Here is a 24,333-nt window from a genome sequence, read left to right on the forward strand (position 1 = left end):
TTTTTCTTTTTTTTTGGTAACATGTCATGATAATTTGGCATAAGATATTTATATCTACATTAAATTTTGTACTAATTTTGCGCAAGAGAATGCATATTCACCTGTTCATACGTCATGTTCAGGAACAAACTAACGTTAATGGCACTAAAATGCCTGGAGAGAAGCCTCTAGGATTGTTCGCTTTGCTTATACAGACTTCTCGTGTAGTGGGAAAAAATGCACTGCTGTGTGTTCCATATGTAGAAGCACTATCGAGGAGACGACGGGGACAACCTTGAACTCCAATCGTCATTTGGCAAGACTCTACCCAGAGAAGGAAGTGACATGCTTTGTTCATTGCTCTGTTGATAGCGGGCGGTGCTTGCTTGCTGACCGATGAACAAGCTAGTGTTAACTCTCTCTCATATTATTTATGCTGTTGATAGTGGGCGGGGCTTGTGTCAAACTCAACTTGGATGAGTAGTGGACTCGACTTGAAATTTTTTTTAATGACTTGGACTTGAACACTGGGGACTCGAGACTGGACTCGGACTCAAGGTTTAGTGACTCGACTACAACACTGCTAAATTGCCTGTGCATTGCATTTGTTAACATCGTTATTGTGATTGGATATAAAATTTCCTGCTTCAAATGTGACCAATAACGTGACTCATTGCTAATCTTAATTTTTTTTCTTCAGGTTAATGGCTGTCACCCCTCCCCCACCCATTCACACACACTGGTATGGTTTTTGGTCTTGACTTGATCTCAACCCCTCAAAGCCTTGGTCTTGTCTTGGTCTCAGTACACTCTGGTCTCGGTCATGACTTGGTCTTGGTGGTCTTCACTACAACACGACTAGCTCTTACTGCTCAGGGCTTTCCCCAGAAAAAAAAAATAGAGTGGTGCTACTGAGGTGGAGCCCAGCCCGTAAGGGCTCCCCGGGCCAGAGGACCCTGAAGGATGCTGGGAGGGTCCTGGGGCATGCTCCCCTGGAAAATTTTGAAATTAGAGAGTTCAAATGTTGCATTCTGGTGGCATCTAGGGCTGATTTAGGCACAATTCAACATTATTAAATTTTCTGTTTTTTTTTTTTACCTTGTCAAATATGCAAGGGGCAACGTTAAAGGGCAAAATTAGATTTGAAAACGAAAACACTTCATAACGTGCCTCTTCAGTTTCCAATTCCAGGATGCCAGGAACAGAACCGAGGTCAAATCACGCAACAGTGCCATCTAGTGACCAGCACCTAGAATATGGTTTTATGTATGGTTGTGAATGGTAGTCAGTGCATGCAGCGAAACCCTTTATTTTCACTTCTGGGTTGAGTTCCAGGATAGTCTACACCTATATATTACAATATCTTCCTTTTTCAGAGAGGAATAGGAGATATTTAGGTGCAGGAAGTACTCTGCATTGTTCAATTTATGGTATTGATGGGTTGTTTTTTTGTTTTGTTTTTTATCTGCAAGTGACAGTGTGGCATTGACGCTTCTCGTGATTGTCCATTATTGTCGCTGTGCTGCAATTTCAGTCCGAAATGTTGCACAAATGTTTGACGTTCACTAAAAACAGAACAGCACCAACAGCCACTCAGGCCTAGAACTGTTTTATGTGCAGCCTTTTAGCAGCTTTCTGTGGACTGACGGAGTAAACAGAAGACACTTCACATTTTTTTTTCGCTCACATCACACATCCTGAGGTGGGTCATGACATGACTGATGATTTGTCGAGTGAGTACTCGGTCAACCATTTGTCAATTTCCTCCATTTTTCTCAGTCGTTCATTGCGTCTGGCAAATTTTGTATATCCTGTCCAGTATCTTCAATTAATTGGTCTATGTATGTGAAACAGGGACGCCCTCTGGTTCTTTTTCCATGTGTAGGTTCCCAGAGTAGAAGTTTGCATATTATTTCATCTTTTTTTCTCCAGCAGTGACCTGTTCTTAATGTTTCCGACACTCGTGGAAGATTGCCATAAAGCTCTTTGTTGGTTTTATGCTCTTTCCAGGAAACATTGAGAGCTCATCGTAGTAATCTTGTGTAGACTCCATCAAGCCTTCTTTCTAGTGATTTTGTAAGTGTCCAGCTTTCAGCACCATACAGTAACACACTTTCAACAGCAGCTCTGAAAAAATCAGTTTTTAATTTTCTGCTTAGGGTTGATGACCACACATTTTCCATTTTATTTGCTGCAGACCATGCTTTTGCTATTCTGATGTCCATGTCGTTCTTGATATTATCAGTCCAAGATCCCAGATATTGGAAGTCAGCGACAAACTTTAGTGTTTTGCCATTTGATGTGATAATATCCTCTTTTGACTGGTTATATACCATATCCTCTGTCTTGGATTCGTTGACCTGTAGACCAATAGTTTCAGCAGCGATTTCTACTTGATGCAGTAACAACTGTGCTTTTTCTAGTGTATCTGAAATTAAAGCGATATCATTGGCAAAGTCGGTGCCAGTAATGATTGTAGCAGGATATCTTGAACTGCGACTGTGGGATAATGTGAATCCCCTATTTCTTGGGGATTGGATGTTGCAATCCTCATGGCATAATCCAATGCAATAATGAAAAGGAGAGGTGCTAAAGTGTCACCTTGAAGAACTCCTGCCGATATTTAGAAGAAATCTGTTTCGCCATCAGGAGAAAGAACTTGTGCTTTTGTATCTTCATAAAGTATTTTCACAGCATTGACAGTGATTGCTGGTATACTGTAAGCTTCTAAGATTTCCATTAGTTTACCTCGGTGAATGGAATTGAAAGCTTTGCTGAAGTCAACAAATGTTAGAACAGCTGATAAATTCTTTGCCTTGATTCCTTCTATTAGTCTACAAAGAGTTAATATCTGTGCTGAAGTCAATCTGTTTGGGCGGAATCCATTTTGATTTATGCGGAGAAGTGGTTCAATGTGAGGTCTAATTCTGAACAGCAGCATCTTGTTGTAGATTTTGGCTGCAATTACTGATGAACTTTTTCCTCTGTAATTTTTGGTGTATCCTAGGTCACCCTTTTCCCCATAGATCCGGTTTCTCTCCATTGAAAGTTTGGTTACAGACTTCCAGCACGGGATCTATCAATACCCCTGTCTTCCAGACTTCTACTGGGATGTTGTCAAGCCCGGCTGCCTTGCCATTGGAGAATGATTTGATGCATTTTTGTATTTCTTCTTTGGTGAAATTCTCTGTGCTTATTGGTAGAATATCTTCCACTACCTTGATGGTTTCTTTAGGACTGATTTGAGGTGGTTTACCCAAAAGATTACTGAAGTGTTCTTTCCATTTTGAGATCCGTTCCTTGGGATTGTTTGCTTTTATTTTTCCACTGGGTGTGTTTTTTCTTCCTGTGATCTCATTTACAGTTTTCCACGGTAGATGTGATTGGCGATTTTCAGAAGCATTAATGATAACACTGCTTTTCTCTGTGATATACAGTGGGGCAAAAACAGTATTTAGTCAGTCACCAATTGTGCAAGTTCTCCCACTTAAAAAGATGAGAGAGGCCTGTAATTTTCATCATAGGTATACCTCAACTGTGAGAGACAAAATGAGAAAAAAAAAATCCAGAAAATCACACTGTCTGATTTTTAAAGAATTTATTTGCAAATTATGGTGGAAAATAAGTATTTGGTCAATAACAAAAGTTCATCTCAATACTTTGTTATATACCCTTTGTTGGCAATGACAGGTCAAACGTTTTCTGTAAGTCTTCACAAGGTTTTCACACACTGTTGCTGGTATTTTGGCCCATTCCTCCATGCAGATCTCCTCTAGAGCAGTGATGTTTTGGGGCTGTCACTGGGCAACACGGACTTTCAACTCCCTCCAAAGATTTTCTATGGGGTTGAGATCTGGAGACTGGCTAGGCCACTCCAGGACCTTGAAATGCTTCTTACGAAGCCACTCCTTCATTGCCCAGGCGGTGTGTTTGGGATCATTGTCATGCTGAAAGACCCAGCCACGTTTTGTCTTCAGTGCCCTTGCTGATGGAAGGAGGTTTTCACTCAAAATCTCACGATGCATGGCCCCATTCATTCTTTCCTTTACACGGATCAGTCGTCCTGGTCCCTTTGCAGAAAAACAGCCCCAAAGCATGATGTTTCCACCCCCATGCTTCACAGTAGGTATGGTGTTCTTTGGATGCAACTCAGCATTCTTTCTCCTCCAAACACGACAAGTTGAGTTTTTACCAAAAAGTTCTATTTTGGTTTCATCTGACCATATGACATTCTCCCAATCCTCTTCTGGATAATCCAAATGCTCTCTAGCAAACTTCAGACGGGCCTGGACATGTACTGGCTTAAGCAGGGGGACACGTCTGGCACTGCAGGATTTGAGTCCCTGGCAGCGTAGTGTGTTACTGATGGTAGCCTTTGTTACTTTGGTCCCAGCTCTCTGCAGGTCATTCACTAGGTCCCCCCGTGTGGTTCTGGGATTTTTGCTCACCGTTCTTGTGATCATTTTGACCCCACGGGGTGAGATCTTGCGTGGAGCCCCAGATCGAGGGAGATTATCAGTGGTCTTGTATGTCTTCCATTTTCTAATAATTGCTCCCACAGTTGATTTCTTCACACCAAGCTGCTTACCTATTGCAGATTCAGTCTTCCCAGCCTGGTGGAGGTCTACAATTTTGTTTCTGGTGTCCTTTGACAGCGCTTTGGTCTTGGCCATAGTGGAGTTTGGAGTGTGACTGTTTGAGGTTGTGGACAGGTGTCTTTTATACTGATAACGAGTTCAAACAGGTGCCATTAATACAGGTAACAAGTGGAGGACAGAGGAGCCTCTTAAAAAAAAAGTTGTTACAGGTCTGTGAGAGCCAGAAATCTTGCTTGTTTGTAGGTGACCAAATACTTATTTTACCGAGGAATTTACCAGTTAATTCATTAAAAATCCTACAATGTGATTTCCTGGATTCTTTCCCCCATTCTGTCTCTCATAGTTGAAGTGTACTTATGAGGAAAATTACAGGCCTCTCTCATCTTTTTAAGTGGGAGAACTTGCACAATTGGTGGCTGACTAAATACTTTTTTGCCCCACTGTATGAGCTGAATTCGCGTGTATAAGCAGCATCAAGATCTTCTTTAGCTTTTTCAAGTATTGCAACACTAGATCTAGTTGATCTTAGCTGCATTTTTTACCGCTTCACATTTCAGTTTTATATCTGTGTTTTCCCAGGGCACCCTCTGTTTATGTTTTTCTTTTACAGGTATGTGAATTTTTGCAGATTGTTCATGTGCTACAACGATGTTGTTGTATGTAGTGTTGGCATTTTTATTTTCTGATAGATCTTGTAGTGCTTGGAAACGTTTTATGACTTCTGTGGCATATTCTGTCTTGACTTTATCTACAGAGAGCAGTCTACTCCAGTCATAGTTAATCCTCTTTCTGCTGGTGTTTTATGCATCCTGAGGCTTCGTCGAATTTTTGATGATACTATTCGATGATCTAAATTTACTATGGTAAATGAATTATAGGCTTCACAATTTAAGGCACTGTTTCTCCATTTCTTGTTTATAAGTATATGGTCAAGTTGTGCTTTGTTGCCGTTTGGGTACATGAAAGACCAAAGCTTGCCTTTTTTCTTCTTGTACTGGGAACTTAAATTAATAAGATCATATTCTGTTGCAAAATCAAGAAGGTATTGACCATTACGGTTGGTAATTTTGTGGAATGATGACCCTTTAGAATCTTGTTGTCCAATTTTTGCATTCATATCTCCCCCAATTAGGATAACGTTATGCTTAGGAATACCTCTTACTAAATGTGACAATTCAGCATACAATTGTGTGACATCATTTTCGTCAGAGCAATTTGTTGGGCTGTAGCACGATATGATTGTTGTTGCAGGGTTTCCATTGAAGTTGGCGACCAATATTCGTGGGCTGATAGACTCAATGGTGTTAAGTGCTTTATAGCTGTGTGGGCTTAAGAGTATTCCTACTCCTCTAATTGTCACATTGTTAGCAGCTTTTTCTGCTGATGCTGTTAATAGCATCCATTCGTTTCCCATTTTGTGATGTCTAATATTGATGTGGTATATTCGGTGCTCTTGTATGCATAGCACATCGATTTTATGTTCCTGTGATGCCGATGTTATCTCTCCCATTTTCTTTGCAGAATTGAGCGTGTTTACATTAAGTGTGGAGAAGAGATGTGTTACTTTATGTTTTAGAAGATGGTTGTTCTGACCAGTATTGGATTTATCGACCTCAGCCTGGTTCTTCACTGAGGTACGCGCTCCTTGGTAACCCGAGCGACGCGGTATGAGTTATCATTTTGGAAATTTATCATGATTGTCTTTCTAATTGCTACCATGCCAAGATGGTTGTATTAATGGTTGCAACTCCTACTAATAATGTAGTTCCCTGCTAACTAGGGAGGTGTCCCCTTGCCGTTGTCTGTTAAGATCTTTCGCCAAGCGCACGCAGAGATAAGAACCAGAAAGACAGTCTGTCGTTTTCCGCCTCTTCCTCTATCCATCGTCCTACACCCAACGATTTTGATTATCTTTTGTCTGGCTCCTACCCTTTGACCTGCCTGGCTTGGTAAAACCTGCCAGGAGTAAACACTCCGACCAGTATAGCTCGTAATGACATGATTACAAGACACAAATGGCCACTTAGAAGGCATTGTGTACATGGCTCTCTGCATAAGAGTCAGCTGGCTCCCCCTGCTGGCAGAATCCTGACAAAAACAAATTTATACAAAAATTTGAGACACCTTGAGCAGCAAAAATGAGACGAAGGACTTAGGATCAGTAAAATCTTAGTCCCACTGTGACTGCTTTAGTATTTTGAGATGAGTGTATGTGAGTTAATGGAATTCCCTGAACAGGACGACATGTGTTGAAGTGAATCACATATTGCTGTTCTTTATACCACAGTGCAGTTGAATTCTCAAATCTGATTGGTCACAACACCAGCTTTGACGACAGTGCTGGCGTAATTTAAAAATCACAAGTTTATATCATATATTATTATTCCTGTTTCTATAGTAACAACACTTGTATGGTGACGGATCTACATAATATCGAGGGCTAATATCTCATCTCATCTCATTATCTCTAGCCGCTTTATCCTGTTCTACAGGGTCGCAGGCAAGCTGGAGCCTATCCCAGCTGACTACGGGCGAAAGGCGGGGTACACCCTGGACAAGTCGCCAGGTCATCACAGGGCTGACACATAGACACAGACAACCATTCACACTCACATTCACACCTACGGTCAATTTAGAGTCACCAGTTAACCTAACCTGCATGTCTTTGGACTGTGGGGGAAACCGGAGCACCCGGAGGAAACCCACGCGGACACGAGGAGAACATCCAAACTCCGCACAGAAAGGCCCTCGCCGGCCACATGGCTCGAACCCGGACCTTCTTGCTGTGAGGCAACAGCGCTAACCACTACACCACCGTGCCGCCCCTAGAGGGCTAATATATAAATGGAAATGCAATTTAACAATGAAAAAAAAATAATAATAATAATAGTTGATATGGTGAAGTTTTTCAGCCAAACAAAGTCTGAAGGACATTTCAGTTTCTCTGTAAGATCACAAGCTGTGTTCCAAGGGAGAGACAAAAACAGGCTCATGACGGAATGACTGTTTATAGTTGCTAGGATGAAACGAGAACAGGAACTAACTTGTTTCTGTGGCTCTAAAGCACTATAAACGGATAAAAAGCATGACATCATTGGCTAATGAATTAAAAATCTTTGAGGTAAGAACAACAAAACACTTTGGAGCATGCAGGTACTGAAAAATAATCAATATTAGGATAGTGAGAGTAATTCTGCAATGTGTTGGGGTGTATCACTGATTTTTCTTTTCCTATAACAGCACGCTCTCAAGTGTTTTATTCCTTCGTCATCCACCCTTTCTTTTAGATAAAATCTGTTTAAGAAGAACATTACTTAATTCATGCACATTAACGTTCCCTTAGTGCTCCTCTCACTGTGACTGGAAATACAAAAAGTATTCAGTATTATACAAGTGTTATAAGAGCACCAACAGTGGAGTCAATACGCAGGTAATTATATGAAATCGTGCGCCCTGATTGGTCGAGAAATTCGGACTATTTCTCGATACTCACCTCAAGCGACTCAGCAAAATGGCGGCTGATCACTTCGTCACCGTAAGTGAGGAAGAATTACAAATGATGAAAGAAAACGCTGTTCCTAAAAGCACTGAAGGTGCTACAAAGTTTGGTCTAAAACTATTCAAAGGTAAGGTGGGGTTGCAATTTATTTGATCGATTTCAAAACAAAGTATTTTATGTGACTCAGCGTAGATAAGCGACAAGTCTGCGCCGCGCCGTTCTTATACAGGACACTTTTTCCATGGAATAAAAACACGTGTTCTATTCCCTTCTAGCGGGGTTTCATTCATTTGGTTTGATAGCATGTAATATTGTTAGCATATCGCTTAGCCTACGTGTATTACGTCACTCTACCCGATGGAGAATGAGTGTTGAATATGGTTTACGATATTGTATGGTTGTCAAGACAACATGACGTCACATGTCGGAGACGTAAAACTTCCGTGCTAGCGAGCGACTGGGACAATTTGTAAATGAACATGGCTGCCAGGTTTGCTTTGTTAAGCACGGAAGATTTTGAGAGAATTTTGAAAGAGAAAGACGCGCTGAACAACCGAAAGGAATGTATTATAATAATAATAATAATAATAATAATAATAATAATAATAATAATAAGTTGGCTTTTTTTCCATGGTATATCAGATATATTCCATTCAGCTACTCATCTTCGACTTGTTCAGTTTCATGCTGGCTGAATGGAATATATCTGATATACCACTCAACGCCAGCCAATATTATTTAAATAATAAGCTCGACTTTGTCTCGGTTATTATTCACTTCACCTCTGGTGAATAGCTGTTAATTAAATCCCACTTTAAATTTATTTCTGTTCATTTATGGCCAAAAATGTCAAAATATAACAGATTACACATCTCTGATGTCTTCAGTGTGAGATTTTAACATGACCAAACAAACACAAATGTACCTAAGATACATAAAAAGATAATAAAACCAACAGTAGATGACATGAATTCTCTTACAGAACTAATCAATGCTTCAATGACTACAACCCCGATTCCAAAAAAGTTGGGACAAGGTACAAATTGTGAATAAAAACAGAATGTAATAATTTACAAATCTCAAAAACTGATATTGTATTCACAATAGAACATAGACAACATATCAAATGTCGAAAGTGAGACATTTTGAAATTTCATGCCAAATATTGGCTCATTTGAAATTTCATGACAGCAACACATCTCAAAAAAGTTGGGACAGGGGCAATAAGAGGCTGGAAAAGTTAAAGGTACAAAAAAGGAACAGCTGGAGGACCAAATTGCAACTCATTAGGTCAACTGGCAATAGGTCATTAACATGACTGGGTATAAAAAGAGCATCTTGGAGTGGCAGCGGCTCTCAGAAGTAAAGATGGGAAGAGGATCACCAATCCCCCTAATTCTGCACCGACAAATAGTGGAGCAATATCAGAAAGGAGTTCGACAGTGTAAAATTGCAAAGAGTTTGAACATATCATCATCTACAGTGCATAATATCATCAAAAGATTCAGAGAATCTGGAAGAATCTCTGTGCGTAAGGGTCAAGGCCGGAAAGCCATACTGGGTGCCCGTGATCTTCCGGCCCTTAGACGGCACTGCATCACATACAGGCATGCTTCTGTATTGGAAATCACAAAATGGGCTCAGGAATATTTCCAGAGAACATTATCTGTGAACACAATTCACCATGCCATCCGCCGTTGCCAGCTAAAACTCTATAGTTCAAAGAAGAAGCCGTATCTAAACATGATCCAGAAGCGCAGACGTCTTCTCTGGGCCAAGGCTCATTTAAAATGGACTGTGGCAAAGTGGAAAACTGTTCTGTGGTCAGACGAATCAAAATTTGAAGTTCTTTATGGAAATCAGGGACGCCGTGTCATTCGGACTAAAGAGGAGAACGACGACCCAAGTTGTTATCAGCGCTCAGTTCAGAAGCCTGCATCTCTGATGGTATGGGGTTGCATTAGTGCATGTGGCATGGGCAGCTTACACATCTGGAAGGACACCATAAACGCTGAAAGGTATATCCAGGTTCTAGAGCAACATATGCTCCCATCCAGACGACGTCTCTTTCAGGGAAGACCTTGCATTTTCCAACATGACAATGCCAAACCACATACTGCATCAATTACAGCATCATGGCTGCGTAGAAGAAGGGTCCGGGTACTGAACTGGCCAGCCTGCAGTCCAGATCTTTCACCCATAGAAAACATTTGGCGCATCATAAAACGGAAGATACAAGAAAAAAGACCTAAGACAGTTGAGCAACTAGAATCCTACATTAGACAAGAATGGGTTAACATTCCTATCCCTAAACTTGAGCAACTTGTCTCCTCAGTCCCCAGACATTTACAGACTGTTGTAAAGAGAAAAGGGGATGTCTCACAGTGGTAAACATGGCCTTATCCCAACTTTTTTGAGATGTGTTGTTGTCATGAAATTTAAAATCACCTAATTTTTCTCTTTAAATGATACATTTTCTCAGTTTAAACATTTGATATGTCATCTATGTTCTATTCTGAATAAAATATGGAATTTTGAAACTTCCACATCATTGCATTCCATTTTTATTTACAATTTGTACTTTGTCCCAACTTTTTTGGAATCGGGGTTGTACAATGTGAGTTAATTTACAGACCGAAGGACATAAAGACGCACATTTGCACTTCATTTAACTTCAAAATTAGTTGGCGTTGTTAACACTGTTCATGCTGATCGAGGATCATCTCCAGGATTAGGAATTAAAAAGGCCAAATGGATGGACAAGCTACCGTTAATAATCCCAGTGTGCGGTTAGAGAACCCACATGCCTGAGGTTACCTGGAAAACGGGAGAAGATCGAACACCTCATTAGCGAGAGGTAGCGAGGACGAGAAACTTTCCCTGAGGGAGTGAGGAAAAGAGGAACCGTAAGACATGATGGAGCTTTCAGAGAGAGAAAGTTTCCATGTGAAGATGGAAAAACAGAATGTGAGAGGACAGAGAAGGCAATGACAAAGAGACAGACAAAAGCAAAAGTAATGGAACAAAAAAAAGGCAGTACTGGGTTTGCTTTGGAATAGAGTGGAGGTTGGGATGCTCGTGTTAACTTGGACCACTAGGTGGCAGTCACATCTCATAGATGATTCAGACCCCTGCGAGAGCTTCCCATGGTCTGATCATGATGGGTGGCCCTTTGAGTGGATTAAATATGGATTAGGACACAAAATGACTGTTTTAGGTTGAACTTGGTAATATCGTCATGGGGCTACATGATAAAATCTCCTAATGTTCACTTCTCTCCAGAGAGCGGACTCTGCAGTGGGAATCACTCAGCATTGTGCGGGGCATAGAGTCTGGAAGGGGGCCAGAAAGAAACCTGCGAGTGTGTGTGTGTGTGTGTGTGTGTGTGTGTGTGTGTGTGTGTGTCTATATGCCTGTCTTACCTAATGTGGAATTCAGTGCCATGACCCCGTAGTAGGAGAAGGGCCCTGTCTCGAACTTCATATTCTCATTACCAGCCTCCACCTCCACACGACCCTGTGGACGGACACACACACACACACACACACACACACACACACACACACACACTTTTAGTGTTATAGTTAAAAGTTATTCCACAAAACCGAGTCGTACGTGAGCTGATAGCCGACGAGGCACGTAGCACCAAGATTGAGTAGAATAATTGTTTTATTCTATCCACATTCACTGGATTTTGAGAAACAGAACATTTTTATTTTTTTAAAATTCAATAAAAAAAAACTTTATACAAAACATGCGACAAAATCATTTCCTGCTCAGGTGGACTTCTTAAAAACCTATCGATGGCTGCACAAATTGACTTTAGTGTTGTTTTTTTTGTAGAAAGTGCCATCTTGCTGTCACGCCGAGGTATAGAATAGCTTTTTGACGTTTATTTAATTCTTCCTTGGACATTTCAGTTCTTCAATTTTCAAACTTCTTTGAGCTTTTGAACCAGTCTAAAAAAATAAAAATTTAAAAAATTAAATAAAATTTTAATGCTTGGAGATGAAGAATGTAAACAAACCGGTGAAATAACAGTAACAATTTGTGAAAAATGCTATAATAATAATAATAATAATTCTTGGGAAAAAAAATACGTTCTTACCATCAAATACTTTCATTCCATATTTTGTTGCTTTTTTTGTGGTTTTGTTTTCGAGTACAGTTTTTATTTCATCCTCGGTTGGTTCAGCACCACGCTCCGCCATTTTGTTTTTCTCTCCTCACGGTAATATGAGCTGATATCCTAGTACTAGAGTAGCTAATCAGAACACAAGATTGCTCATATCCAGTGAATGTTTTATTCTATCCACAAAATATACATTAACATCCAAGACCTCTAGAAATTAATACGACATTTTACATACACATTACATACGATAACATGTAATTGTGATGCTTTAATGTGCTACTGGAATTACTATAAAGAAAAAGTTTCCAATCATCATATAATATAATATAATATAATATAATATAATATAATATAATATAATATAATATAATATAATATAATATAATATAATATAATATAATATAATATAACTGACGGCAGAGCCAAGCTCCATACTTAAGAGAATATGGTAATGCATCGACCTGATTTTTGATGGCTTTTGTGACCATATGAACAAGGAACACGTACCATCATGGGGAACCTGATCTTAAATGCAAGGCAACATATCTCATAAACACTTGACCACCGGAAAACAAAATTTGTACCTTTATTTACATAAGATAGATGGGTTTTTATCCAGTGCTTATTTTTAAGTTGCTTTTTTTTTTTTTTAAAAAAAAGGGATTTACCAACACATTTTGCAGAAAATATTCATGACCGTTTCATTAAAACGAGTTAAAACAGTTTTATTAGTCCACTCGCTTGTTGGACAGTTGGAACCAGATGATTGACATCAAGTTTGAAATATCAAGATCGCAGCTCGAACCCTTGGAGCTCAGATGCTGTAATCAGTTGAGAAGGATGTTCTCCATTAGGTTTTTATCCTACTGGTCCTCCCCCCCATCACAGGCATCGTATCTTTGCATTGTCTGCTTTTTTACCGGAGCGATTTCTTACTCTGTAAACAATTATTGTTTAGTTCAGTAGCAATTATGAGCGTCTTTCATTAGTGTTCGATAACCTAAACCTTCCGCAGATCGACATCGATTAGTTCTTATGTGCAAATAATAATATTGGATGGTAACTATATAGTAATGATGTAAAGTGAAAGCGCTGGTTCAAGTCAATTTGTATAGCGCTTTTAACGATAGACATTGTCACAAAGCAGCTTTACAGAATTTTAATGACTTTAAACATGAGCTAATTATCCTTAATCTATCCCCAATGAGCAAGCCTGTGGCGACGGTGGCAAGGAAAAACTCCCTTAGATGACATGAGGAAGAAACCTCGAGAGGAACCAGACTCAAAAGGGAACCCATCCTCATTTAGGCAACAACAGACAACGTGATAACATTTTTAACAGTTTTAACATGAAGTCTGTTTTGCTGAAGTTATAACTCTTCACTGATGGAAACTTGAGTGCAAAACTGTTCATGACAACTGCAGTCCTAAAGTTAGCACGTCAACTGTAGTCCTCAGCCATAAAAGCATTACTGTAAGTGTCCAGAGCGTCTTCCAAGTGTGACTTTCAACTGTCCACATGGGGCCGTCCTCTACAGGAGCGATGTGATGAGGCTCCTGCCAGACGTAGGGCATCAGGATGGAATCACTGCTGTCCACCAGGCACCCAGCAAAGTCACACTATAATAAATGTCATGATGTTTCTGGGTCTCAAAGAAAGGAATAAATATGGATTCGTAACTGTGATGCGTATCTCATTATTGGTCTCACGGTCACAAGACAATGCAGCGATTTATTAACCAAAAATACACGACACTACACAATTCGATGGTTCTTTCATGGTGCTACAGCGCTCAGCGTAAATGAGTACACCCCCTCTGAAAAGTAACATTTTAAACAATATCTCAATGAACACAAACAATTTCCAAAATGTTAACTTTCAAGCACCACTGTATATTTTATGTAATATATAGATATTTACAAAATATTTGCAGGGGCACAAAATCAACCTGAATACAATACTGATATTATACAGTGCTCAGTGTAAATGAGTACACCCCCTTTGAAAAGTAACATTTTAAACAATATCTCAATGAACATAATTTCCAAAATGTTGACAAGACAAAGTTTAATATAACATCTGTTTAACTTATAACATGAAAGTAAGGTTAATAATATAACTTAGATTACACGTTTTTCAGTTTTACTCAAATTAGGGTGGTGCAAAAATGAGTACATCCCACAACAAAAACTATACATCTAGTACTTTGTATGGCCTCCATAATTTTTAATGACAGCACCAAGTCTTCTAGGCATGGAATGAACAAGTTGGCGACATTTTGCAACATCAATCTTTTTCCATTCTTCAACAATGACCTCTTTTAGTGACTGGATGCTGGATGGAGAGTGATGCGTCCAGACTCATTTTTGCACCACCCTAATTTGAGTAAAACTGAAAAAAATGTGTAATCTAAGTTATATTATTAACCTTACTTTCACGTTATAAGTTAAACAGAAGTTATATTAAACTTTGTCTTGTCAACATTTTGGAAATTATGTTCATTGAGATATTGTTTAAAATGTTACTTTTCAAAGGGGGTGCACTCATTTACACTGAGCACTGTATAATATCAGTATTGTATTCAGGTTGATTTTGTGCCCCTGCAAATATTTTGTAAATATCTATATATTACATAAAATATACAGTGGTGCTTGAAAGTTTGTGAACTCTTTAGAATTTTCAATATTTCTGCATAAATATGACTGAAAACATCATCAGATTTTCACACAAGTCCTAAAAGTAGATAAAGAGAACCCAGTTAAACAAATGAGACAAAAATATTATACTTGGTCGTTTATTTATTGAGGAAAATGTTCCAATATTACATATCTGTGAGTGGCAAAAGTATGTGAACTTTTGCTTTCAGTATCTGGTGTGACCCCCTTGTGCAGCAATAACTGCAACTAAACGTTTGCGGTAACTGTTGATCAGTCCTGCACACCGGCTTGGAGGAATTTTAGCCCGTTCCTCCGTACAGAACAGCTTCAACTGTGGGATGTTGGTGGGTTTCCTCACATGAACTGCTCGCTTCAGGTCCTTCCACAACATTTCCATTGGATTAAGGTCAGGACTTTGACTTGGCCATTCCAAAACATTAACTTTATTCTTCTTTAACCATTCTTTGGTAGAACGACTTGTGTGCTTAAGGTCGTTGTCTTGCTGCATGACCCACCTTCTCTTGAGATTCAGTTCATGGACAGATGTCCTGATATTTTCTTTTAGAATTTGCTGGTATAATTCAGAATTCATTGTTCCATCAATGATGGCAAGCCGTCCTGGCCCAGATGCAGCAAATCAGGCCCAAACCATGATACTACCACCACCATGTTTCACAGATGGGATAAGGTTCTTGTGCTGGAATGCAGTGTTTTCCTTTCTCCAAACATAACGCTTCTCATTTAAACCAAAAAGTTCTACTTTGGTCTCATCCGTCCACAAAAATTTTTTCCAATAGCCTTCTGGCTTGTCCATGTGATCTTTAGCAAACTGCAGACAAGCAGCAATATTCTTTTCAGAGAGCAGTGGCTTTCTCCTTGCAATCCTGCCATGCACACCACTGTTGTTCAGTGTTCTCCTGATGGTGGACTCATGAACATTAACATTAGCCAATGTGAGAGAGGCCTTCAGTTGCTTAGAAGTTACCCTGGGGTCTTTTGTTACCTCGCCGACTATTACATGCCTTGCTCTTGGAGTGATCTTTGTCGGTCGACCACTCCTGGAGAGGGTAACGATGGTCTTGAATTTCCTCCATTTGTACACAATCTGTCTGACTGTGGATTGGTGGAGTCCAAACTCTTTAGAGATGGTTTTGTAACCTTTTCCAGCCTGATGAGCATCAACAATGCTTTTTCTGGATGTCCTCAGAAATTTCCTTTGTTCGTGCCATGATACACTTCCACAAACATGCGTTGTGAAGATCAGACTTTGATAGATCCCTGTTCTTTAAATAAAACAGGGTGCCCACTCACACCTGATTGTCATCCCATTGATTGAAAACACCTGACTCTAATTTCACCTTCAAATTAACTGCTAATCCTAGAGGTTCACATACTTTTGCCACTCAGAGATATGTAATATTGGATCATTTTCCTCAATAAATAAATGACCAAGTATAATATTTTTGTCTCATTTGTTTAACTGGGTTCTCTGTATTTACTTTTTGGACTTGTGTGAAAATCTGATGATGTTTTAGGTCAGACTTATGCAGAAATATAGAAAATTCTGAAGGGTTCACAAACTTTCAAGCACCACTGTAATATTACATCATATTTTTATCATGATAAACTGCGTCACAAGAGAGTCTGTTGGCGTGTTACAGGCATTATCAGAACAACAACAAAAATTTCTATTGTTGTTTGAACTTTAATCTCAGAAAAACCAAATATTGTGAAAACATTAAATAACATGATACAAATTTTGTCCAACATGAGTTCCTGACATAAATGTTGAACATTAGGCTTGTGGTCCAAAAATGGCTCTTTTTTTTTTAACGGAAAGAGAGAAAAAAAAAAAAGGGATGAAGATTTTGACCCAAATAATTAAATAGGCCTACAAAGAACTGTCAAATCTAACACGTCTATAATTATAAAATAATTCTAAAGGGTGGTGATAATTAGAAAGGGGTGTGGGTTGTTTTTAAAAAAAAAAACAAAAAAACACTGCACTAGTTAAACAATGAGAAGTAACAACAGTGAAAATATGGGTCATGCGGACATCACACAGCGTAAGGATTATATTAACTTATTATTATCTATACATTACTGTGGAATCTTATAAAAAGCCACTATCCAGCTGAGTTTTCGTGATTGCCGCTGCCTTGCCAGCAGTTCCTGACTGCCCAGCTGAGATTTAAAAATGCTCACTTTCCTCTCTTGAGGTTATACGTTCTGGATGATTAAATCGTTTAAAAACGGTAAATCACAAGCAAAATTAATAAGCCTACTGCATATGAATGTTTCTTCAAGTTGTTATGACATCATTAAACACACAGATGTTAGTTTGATCCCCAAATTTCCAGAAACATTGCTCTTTCATCACACAGAACAAATACAACTTGCGTTTAGTTGTCAGATGTTAGACGAGGCCATGTCATCAGAGGGTCAATTATATACATTTCACCTTTTTTTTTTTTTTGCATTATACTGTACATAGTACATTTTTTGTAATTTCACAAAATACTAAAATGATACCATTTTGGTCAGAAGTGAAGTTTTAGCCCTGAAGTGCGAATATTTTGTGATTATGATTTTGGAATGGGAAACAGGAGAATCGGAGGAGCATGTGAAGGCAGCGTTAAATGATGGCTAAACATAGATTAGTAGATCGAAGAGAAAGATGGGTGGATGAACAAGGACAGGAACAGGCCTGTGGCTAAAAACAGTTGTGTGTGTGTGTGTGTGTGTGTGTGTGTGTGTGTGTGTGTGTGTGTGTGTGTGTGTGTAAGACTATTTGATTCAATGAGAAGGGAGCTTTAGCTGGGAATGTGAGATCTGCAGCATCATCACAGCACAATTAATCCTTACTGAGACAACACTATCTGCTCCCTCGCTGTCTCAGAGGTAGAGCCAGAATAAGTGCTGGCCCGGTGTTTCAGAGTAGAGGTATTGTGTAGATATATAACCCTCCCCACCCATGGCCTGCTTATTAAACATAAATCATCCTGTTTCTACACCGACATGAACAAGCAGTTTGACTCCACCTTAGTTACGCCCTCGTGCCAGAACCCACACAGTACATGCACTGCACGTCCTCTGGCATGTGTCAGTGTTAATGTGTAACACATCTAAAGCCTTGGGTTTTATGTGCGGGAATCATTTATCAGAAAGATGATCTTGATCAGAGTCAGTAGGAAAAACAGAACAAAATCCAGGTTCGAGCACTGAACAAGTAAGAAGGTGTTGCGAAATTTTTCCTCTCGCGTCTTCCTCACACTGATGCAGTAAAGGCCAAAGGACATTCCTGTCAATAACAAGCACACGGAGCGATCCGAGACCAAGCCCAAGCATGACTCGACTTTTCCACAGGCCTTGGTTCCAAAGGTATCTCTCTACAGACACTTCACTGGGCCGTGTTCCTGCCTCACACCTCTGACCTGTAACCCTGGAGGTTTCATCTGGGTTCTCTGGTTTCCTCCCACCAGCTTGGAGGAGCTAAATTGCTCTGAGGTGGGTGTGACCGAGTGTGTGAAGGTGTATGTACATGATACCCTGTAATAGACGGGCATCCCATTAAAGATGTATATTCCTACCTCATGCCTAATCACGCTCTCGATCCAGAGCATCTCTATCCAGGATAAAGCACGCAGTGAAGAAGAATTAATTAATTAAAATCAACAGGTTAAAGTGTCAAACCAAACCATTCACACACAGGGTTCTTGCCCTTTCCTTATGGGGGGGAATAAATAAATAAAAATTAATTATTCTATCCACATTCACTGGATATGAGCAATCGCACAGTCTGATTGGCTACTCTACTTCTAGGATATCCAGGGCTTTGAACCGGTTCAAGGAACGAAAACAAAAACCGGGAACTTTTTCTATTTCACATGGAACAGAAACGAAACCAGAAACTTTATTATTTTTTATGTTCCGGAACAGAAACGCTTATTAAAAATAATGGTAACCGGTTAATACCGGTTTTTATTTCGTTCCTCAAAGTTTCCGTAGCCTACAAATAAAAAAGTAATTCTTCTCCTGCGCAAGTTTCTATGACCCGCTGGGGTTCACTTCCTGTGTGACGTTCGCTGACTGAATGGAGAGAGCGGGAGGGTGGACTACTATCACGTCTCCACATCTTAAATAAGAGGTAAATATTGCAGTCTATCGTTATTCAAAAACGTCAATTTCAAACACGATATCAATATATTTGTCCACGTTAATGAGAGGCTCGCGAACATTAAATGACGTTAACCTCTGTTAGCCTATCAATGTATAGGGCCTGACTAGCCTTTGGTAACACACTAAATGAATTCTCTTTCATTTTTGGCACTTTTTCTGTTTGTGTAGATGGGAAGACATACTGAGAATCCAAATCGCCAACATTTGAAATAATAATTGTTTTGAATTATTTCTTGTCTTATTTAATGAAGGTTGTAATAGAATTAGCCTACATTTGGCTTAAGCCGGATGAGACAGAGACATAATTTTATAGCCATTTGTTAAACAGCTGACAGGGAACGTAATTTTTTTGTTCTAACCGGTTCGGGAACGTCTATTTAATGGTGGAACCCAAAACCGGAAACATTAAAATTCCGTTTCTGTTCGGAACGAACCAATAGGAAAAAAATTCTGGTTCAAAGCCCTGAGGATATCAGCTCATATACCGTGAGCAGAGAAAAACAAAATGGCGGAGCACATCAAGTCAGATATATCACTTTATCATCAAGTATTTAAAAGAAACAGAAATAGCTAAAAGAATATAGTTTGCCCCATTAATATATATATATATATATATATATAAACAAACAAAATGGCAGAGTGTGTTGCTGAACCGACCAAGGACGAAATAAAAACTCTACTTGAAAACAAAATCCCCAAAAATAGAAAAAAAAATGGAATAAAAGTATTTGATGGTAAGAATGGTTTTTTTTTTCTCAAGAATTATCATCATCACATTTTTCACAAATCGCTCCTGTCATTTCGCCGGTTTGTTTACATTCTAAGCGGAAATGATTTTGTCGGACGTTTTGTATAAAGTTTTTTATTTACTGAGTTTGCAAAAAATAAAAATAAAAATGCTCCATTTCTCAAAATCCAGTGAACGTGGATAGAATAAAACAGTTATTCCACTTAATCTGGTCGTACATGTATGACTCAATTTCGTGGAATAACTTTTTTTTTTTAAATCACAATTTTTTAAAGCTTTATTTTGATGGTTGTCTTTTTTCAGTTTTTAAAGGCAAACTTTTTCATGGTACTGGAATACCATAAAAAAGGAAAATGTTAAGAAAATGGCTGGAATTAAAAATAAAACACACACACACACACACACACACACACACACTCTCGAGTAATTTTTTTCCAAATGCACTGGGAAGAAAGTAGAATTAAAAGGTAAAACGCATTTAAAAATCATGTGTGAATATTTTGGTAAAGGATTAGCGTACAAAGAAATATGTAACCCTTTAACGTCTTACACACACACGCACACAGAGTATTATTCATCCAGTTAGAATGTCAAAGTGTAAACATGACGATTTTCGGAGAGCTTTTAAGCAGTCACTGACATTCTAACTGTATGAATAATACAGTGTGTGTGTGTGTGTGTGTGTGTGTGTGTGTGTGTGTGTGTGTGTGTGTGTGTGTGTGTGACCTCAAGCCAGCAGTGTTCCTGAAAATAACTGCCCATCAACTGTCCGTTATTCATACAAACAGGAAGCCACACTAGTGACACACGGGGGAAAAAAAAACTTGTGTGTGTGTGTGTGTGTGTGTGTGTGTGTGTGTGTGTGTGTGTTTGGGAATTGTTCCTCACCTTCATAGGAATACAATTTTGCTTCCATAAATGTATTCATGAGGTAATTATCCTATTAGGGTGAGATGCAGAGTGTTATTTAGTCTCTCACTGTCTCGCTGAATGCCAGTAAAGGTCACTACAGCAGCTTATTAAAACTCCTAAGAAGCACCGCTGTGAAGCGCTGCTGCTCGTCTCCTCAGCCCTGCCCTCCTCCTCCTCCTCCTCATCACTCTTTCATCTTCCTTCAACATGAAACCATCCCTTTCTCCTCAAACCTGTTCTCCTTTACACACGGCCTCCTCAATTCTCCTTTCCCATCACTCTAGTCTGAGCATACATCTAAAAAAAAATGACGATAATATTAAATAAACTAGACCGGACAATTCCCCGGGGGAAATTGTGAGAGGATGCAGTGCGCGAAGCAATTCGGTCACGCATGTTTGCTGGCCGTGAATGTGTGACCTGCTATGAAGCTACAATGCCATGATTTATGTGTGTGCTTGAGACAGCAGCCCCCCCTCTCTCTGCTCCCTCACTGGCCCCAGTCGGCATTGCTGTTTTTTGCTCAGGAGCAGGCCTCGAACAACGACAAATAACTCGAAAACGAAAGCAGCTATTCACAAAATTCTTTCACAGTGAGCGCTAGAAGGGTCTCCTGAATACACTGATGTAATTTTTTGTTTGTAGTGTTAAAAATGAGGACACTAGAGCAAGTTAAAAATGAGTGACTTTTCTGTCACGTTTATAATGGGTGTCAATGAGGCCTCTCGGCTGCACTCTCCTCAGTTTGAGGCTTCTCATTCAAAAACTGTAAATCCTATCGTTTAGGTAGACACATTGTGTGAATCAGGACAAGTTTTACTACTACTTTTGAGAAATTTATGTCTCTAGAGTGAAATTTGTGGCTGAAACCACAGTTTAAGCGAGAAAGTTTGAGCTATTTTTTCAAGCTCTCTACACTCTAAGTAAACGAGCTCCACTGGTGTGTAACGCAATAGACACCCATTCAAAAGCCGGATTTTCTCCCGGAACCCACATGGCGTTTGAGCCGGGACTGATCCGAAAGTGTAGAACCTAGCAGAAGAGTTGAATGCCAGATCCACAGAGGAGAAGTTTTCCTACGTTTTAGAGTTTGAATCACGTCTCTAGGTGAAAGCATGCCAGAGCAGCGGATGTTTGAAAAAGTGCTTTTTTTTCAATTAATTCCATAGAAATGAATGGGGTTTTTTTGGGCGATTTTTTCGCGACTATGTCGCGAAAAAATCGTATTCTGTAGAGAAAAGTAATAGCATAGCGAGTCCGATCGAGCCGCACGTTTTGATATATTGTTTGTCTGTGTGCGACGTACAGTTATTGAGTTATTCGAAATCGAAATTTGCGTAGGAATAATAAATATAAGAAAAAGAAGAAGAAGAAGAAACACGTAGAAGAACAATAGTTGCAGTGCTTTGCACTGCAACCTATGGGCTCCCCTAGGGGAGCCTATAGGTTGCTGTGCAGCAGCACTGCATCCTAATTACCCAGATATGCGTCTTGGCACAGGTGATTACAACCCTGTCCGTTTTCTGGGTTTCGTTTATCCTCGTTCTGTTATTCAGCGTGTCAGAGGAAGAGGTCAGAGGAAGTATTAAAATCTGCGTCGCTAAAAATAGCTTCTGCTTGGATCCCTTTTCTCCTGCTGCGCCAAGGTTCCTTTCGGAAGAGGTGCACAGGTTTGGTACAGGAAAGAAAGCCATGGATTATGAGTGATGACTGATGTGTGCGCTACAGTTGATGAGATGACTGCAGCGCATGATTCAGTCATGTAACGTAACGTAACGTCAACACGGCTCCAAAACAAAAGCATGAATCTTTCATGAAGGTCATACTCGGCGAGAAAACAGAAAGCAAGGAAACTAATTGCGCCCCTTAAACTCCCTCGAGTCAATTAGACCAGGGATACAGAACAGGAATTATACTTGTTAAAATAATAACACGTTGAATAAGCCTTATGCGCATCACCCAACATGATTAGTAACTCCGTCTGTAATAACATACACACGTGGGAAGGAAGGAAGGAAGGAAGGAAGGAAGGAAGGAAGGAAGGAAGGAAGGAAGGAAGGAAGGAAGATGATCAACAGAAAGGAAAATGATCAACAGAAAGGGAGTCGAGAAGAACGTTTGGAGCATTATGGCATAAATGTGTCAGCAAGAGATCGCTTCAGACACCAAACAGCAGCTAGATCCTACACACACCTTCATTCATTCCTCAACTCAGGTTCAGATTTCAAACTCATTCCCTCATGTTGGGATTTCAGTGCTTCTTTGTGGGTCGCTTGGGTCTGGAATGTTTGTGTGTAAACAACTCAGCGCCCCTCCTCCAGAGTCGAAACGGACCGCTCCATCTGTGAGGGCTGTAATTTTCTGCCAAGAGCAGACCACTGTGACCACTTACGGAGGATGGGGCTTGGGGCTAATGAGTATTTATAGTATTGACACAACAAAGCTAACAAAGCTGTGGCTGAGTTTCTGTGTGTCTGAGAGATCGCGCAAAGGACACACACACACACACACACACACACACACACACACACACACACACACACGGGGAAATAGAAATAAACTTCAAATACCTGCATTAATACTTCATTCAAGAGGACACTTTTAAAGGGGAACTGAAGGCAATTTTTTTTAAAATCATCAAAATTCTATTTCTCATTTTATAAAATGTAGGAACGCATTTTTGATCGCCATTTTGTCACTGCTATAGCAAGTTATGAGTGTTTGAAATACGCTATGTAATATATCAGTCCATATGTCAAAGCGACGGCCGTAAACAAGATTCGCTGAGACCTGTGCGAGACATCGTAGGACGGAAGTAAAACGTACAGCGGAAATCAAAGTGACCGACATCTGCCAACGTCATCAAAAGACGCGCGCGCCCTCTTTCGAATGCTGATGTAATCAAGCCGGAAGTTTTCCCCGTGTCCGAAATCGCCCTCTACTCACTATATAGGGCACTACAGGTAGTCGTTGACTTACGACCTATGCAACTTACGACTGATCGACTTTACGACCGTCTGGTTATGACTGGCAAGTGTTTCCCAGCTGAGCTAGCTGAGCGTACGACAGTTTCCGCCCCAGCTCCCGGCAGCCTCTCGCCGCGTACAACAGTTTCCGCCCCAGCTCCTGGTTTATGAAACAAGCAAATGCTCTCGCCAGCCCGAGCGCTGCAACAGCTGATGACGTAGACGACCCACAGCCAAGCACCAGTGATGCCAGTGGTCACTAAATTTTGTATTTTGCTATGTTTTACATTTGTATTTTGGTATGTTTCAAACCAAAATGTTTTCTATTTTTCACACCTGTATTTCATATTTTTTGTTTTGCACATATTAAACGAATTGTACTGTACGCAGTGTTTGACTTAAACCAAATAATGAACCAAGGTAATGAAATAAGAAAATGTTGATAAAATAAGACTTTAACATGATTACAATATCATTACACATCACAATATACTCACGTTCATTTAACATAGGCCGACTTACGACCAGATCGGTTTACGACCGGTCAGTCGTAACCAAATGCAGTCGTAAGTCGACGCATACCTGTATATAGTGGGGACGCCGTTTTGTAGTGCTGTCCGAAACCTTAGTGAGGATTATGTTGGAAATGCGCTCAGTAT

General features: G+C 39.8%; 1 protein-coding gene across 1 annotated transcript in view; it reads right to left on the reverse strand.

The window, feature by feature from the left end:
• LOC132872517 (metal transporter CNNM4) overlaps nucleotides 1-24,333 on the reverse strand; it is a 108,303-nt gene that overhangs the window by 28,215 nt on the left and 55,755 nt on the right. Inside the window, exon 5 of the mRNA XM_060907412.1 lies at nucleotides 11,499-11,592. Within this exon, the coding sequence (XP_060763395.1) occupies nucleotides 11,499-11,592 (94 nt within the window). The remainder of the gene's footprint in view (nucleotides 1-11,498; nucleotides 11,593-24,333) is intronic.

The sequence above is a fragment of the Neoarius graeffei genome, chromosome 24 (genome assembly GCF_027579695.1).
Source record: "Neoarius graeffei isolate fNeoGra1 chromosome 24, fNeoGra1.pri, whole genome shotgun sequence".
In the NCBI taxonomy this organism is placed as follows: Eukaryota; Metazoa; Chordata; class Actinopteri; order Siluriformes; family Ariidae; genus Neoarius; species Neoarius graeffei.